This window comes from Gekko japonicus, unplaced genomic scaffold (assembly GCF_001447785.1).
Source record: "Gekko japonicus isolate JY-2015 unplaced genomic scaffold, Gekko_japonicus_V1.1 scaffold80, whole genome shotgun sequence".
Taxonomy (NCBI): domain Eukaryota; kingdom Metazoa; phylum Chordata; class Lepidosauria; order Squamata; family Gekkonidae; genus Gekko; species Gekko japonicus.
The window spans coordinates 1539576-1543009 of NW_015168047.1; the positions used below are offsets into that span (position 1 = coordinate 1539576).

At 45.0% G+C, this 3434-nt stretch overlaps 1 protein-coding gene across 1 annotated transcript in view; it reads right to left on the bottom strand.

Annotated features, from left to right (window-relative positions):
- KIAA1217 (KIAA1217 ortholog) overlaps positions 1 to 2504 on the bottom strand; it is a 144175-nt gene extending 141671 nt beyond the window's left edge. The window contains 1 exon segment of the mRNA XM_015414301.1: positions 2348 to 2504. Within this exon segment, the coding sequence (XP_015269787.1) occupies positions 2348 to 2450 (103 nt within the window). The 5' untranslated portion in view covers positions 2451 to 2504.
- Positions 2505 to 3434: the final 930 nt, after the last annotated feature.

Genomic DNA, 3434 nt, shown 5'->3' on the forward strand with positions numbered 1-3434 from the left:
AGCAGGAGTCAAAGCATTAATGCAAGCAGATTGCTGCAAACTAATATGCAGGAATACTAATTTTTTCATCATCCCTGCAGAAAAGAGCGGTGGCACCTTAAAGACTAACAAAAAATTGTGGCAGAGTATGAATTTTCATGAGTCACTGCTCACTTGCTCAGAGTATCTGAAGAAGTGAGCGGTGTCTCACAAAAGCTCATACCCTCCCACAAATGTTGTCAGTCTTTAAGGTGCTGCTGGACTCTTGCTCTTTTCTACTGCTACAGACAGACTAACCCAGCTACCCATCTTGATTTATCATCCCTGGTCTCTGTAGGCTCCAGAAGCCAGTACAAACTGCCTGTCACTTCAATATTTTTTGGTATTTTTTTAAAAGAAAAGAAGATTATGTATCAGATATCAAAGCACTCCTGATAAAAATGGTCTGGGATTGTTAACAGAACAAATAAACCACTATGTTCAGTTTATGAGCATCCCTGTGATTTATGACTCAGTCTTTTTGCTTTATGATATTTTGCACGCTGGGAGATGGACTCCTGCAGAAGAGAAGCTACACTACAGCAAAAGCCATGCTATACCTTTTATTAAGATCAACCAAAATAACATACCACTATAGCAATAACCCTTTCCCTTCCGCAGCAACCGGTAACCTTGGCTTATAACACAACTGTCTGCCCATCTCAGGGCAGCATTTGCCAAGAAAATCCATCTCCTCCTAAATCTGTTACCAAATGGAGTCGGCCAATGGCAAGAACAGTTACTTTGAGATTAGCGGGGGTGGGTGGGGGAATGTTAGAAGACTGGGCAATGAATCATTCCCCTCTGACTGCTCATTGACAGCTATAGAATACATTAGGGAATTGGGGTTCTGGGGCCACACAGATTCACTGGGTTGAATCCAAACTAAACTGGCAGTTTCCACTCATTCTCCTTCCCACTTCAAACACCTCTCCTGTCAATCCTCTGGGTCCCCTAAGCCCCAGTGAACTGCAGCAGGAGCTGCATTCTGCCACTGGAAAATTCAATCTGGATCAAGTCAAGTAAGAAGTGACAACTACTTAAAGGCTGTCATCCCATGGAAGAGAGCGAAGACTGGTTCTTTGCTGCTGCAGAGGACAAAGCTACATCTAATGGGCTAGTTACTGAAGGATGCCTTTTGGCTGGACGTTGGAGGAAGCTTCTTTGGTGAGAAGACTTCAACAATGGAACCACTTACTCAGGACAGTGGTGGGCTCTCCCTTGCTGTGAGACTTCAAGTAGAGGTCAGACAGCCATCTGTTGGGAATCCTCTATCTTTACCTTTCCTGAATTTGAGTCTATAAGGCCCCTTTCAATTCCAAGCCTCCATGAGGAGAACTGGTCAAAATCTATACTAACAATTTGTAGTCGGGGCCAGTAGCCCTTTGGAGGGACAATTGTTCTGCAGTGCGTCGCGCACAGATTGTCCCAGTTTCAGTCCCTGAAATCTCTAGCTAAAGGATCTCAAGTTGCAGGGTTGGGAAAGACTTGAGAGTTGCAGCGAGTCAAAGCAGAGAATATTGGCTGAATGGGAAAAATATTCTGCCTCTTTACAAAACAGCTTCTTATGTTGGTATGCAACAATGTGCAGAGTGGGCAGTGGCGGAGGAGGGCTGAGCCTGTAGGGGGCGCCATGGACACCAACCACTTTATGCCAGCCTGCACAGCTCCACCCAGCTACCAAGAGGACTCATTTACTGGTCAACTGCTCTAGAAGAAGAGGCAGAAAAAAAGTTCCAAGTAGACAATGCCCACCACTGCTTTGGAACCTCTGCTTCCTCCTCCATAAGATGAAACGTTCATCATTATTTCAATTGACAGGCTGAAATGTGGTTTCTTGAGGCCTCCCAGTCAACAAACAGCTAAAAGGCAGAAGGATCTGCAACACCAGTTGGCTATTGTAAGAACCTGCATTTTTCGCATTCCTTTCTTGCAGGCAACCCCTTTGAGACTGAGGTGGCCAGGAGGTCAATGGTGCCTGGAGCTGGGAGAAAGATGTGCCGGCAAAGAGGGGGGAAGCCAGAGGGAGAGAGTGAGGCCTGCCCTGCACCTGAAAGCCTTTCCCCCAGTCTGTTTGTTAACAGTGTATTTTTGTATTGTAAGCTACTTTGGGTCCCCACTAGGGAGAAACATAGCAGACAGACAAGAAAGAAAGAATATGAAGTCTAGTCTCACAGAGCCGGGGCCGTCGTGCTTAACAAGAGATTATGGCATGTCAGTTTTTCCATTTCTTTCATGCTGAACAAAATTTGGTGGCAAATATAAACAGGGAACAGCCAGCAACAGAAGCCTAAGAAGGGGGCAGTATTAGCTTGGTGTAACGGCTTACCAAGGGATCTCTCCTTTGTCTGGTTTGTCGTCCTCACCACTGGCAGGCTCGCTCGTGTACGGCTTCCTCTTGAGAAAGGTGTAGGGGACTCTCCTTCAGACATGATTTCGAGAGAGTCGGCAGATGCTTCTGACAAATACTCTGCCTGATCTCCCAAGTTGGGTTGTGGGCTTTGAGACAGCTTCGGGCTCCTCGTCTGTGGAGATAAATAAATGGATGAATACTAAAGAGCAAATGCTTTTTTTTAAAAAAAAACTTTAAGATCAATGCCTGAGGGGGGAAAAATCCTGAAAAAAGATGGGTGAGACGGTGAATGTTGAATTATGGCAGACCTTGTGCACTCAAGGTGACTCCTGTGTATGTTATTCTCAACATTCCATCACAGTGTATTCCATTAAGATTTTTATGGCTGTACATCCAATGGCATGAAATTCATATCTAACAAGTACCTGAGGCGAAGACATTAAGGGCTAGATGTATGGCAATTCAATTCCCTGCTGTTTTGACAACTGTTAATATTGGCAGTTAACAGCAACTGTATGCAAGCACGCAGATATGGACTCAACAAAACCCTGAATGAAAGCAAGCTTACTTCAACCTGCTTTCAGTACTGATGTGATCTTATGCGAAGGAGCACTTCTCCATTCAAAAGAATACGGAAAATCTTCATTAGCTCCACTACCTGCCTGCACTCTGGGCTGTGTTCGGATATATCAAACAATTATTTGGTTTGTGAGACAAACAAGCCTCAAACCTGTGGGCTTGCACACACCCACCTTGTGACTTCCTGGCTTTTGCTTCTTTCCCAGTAAACAAGATTCAAAACCAGGATTACACCGGGTTTAGAATCCTGGCTACTGGAAATAAACACACCCCCATTTGTCGAGGCAGCAAAATTTCGTACTCAAGACAAATTGGAGTTAGATCAAAGACTTACAAAATCATCAAGCTCTCAACTGTAGATACACGCTGACGGGAGGAGAGATGGAATAAGGATCTGAGGCTTGTTCACAACACAAACAAGTTGTGGCTTGCTTGTGACACCGAACGAGACCTCAGTCTCTGCTCCAGACTCCCCCTCTCCTCT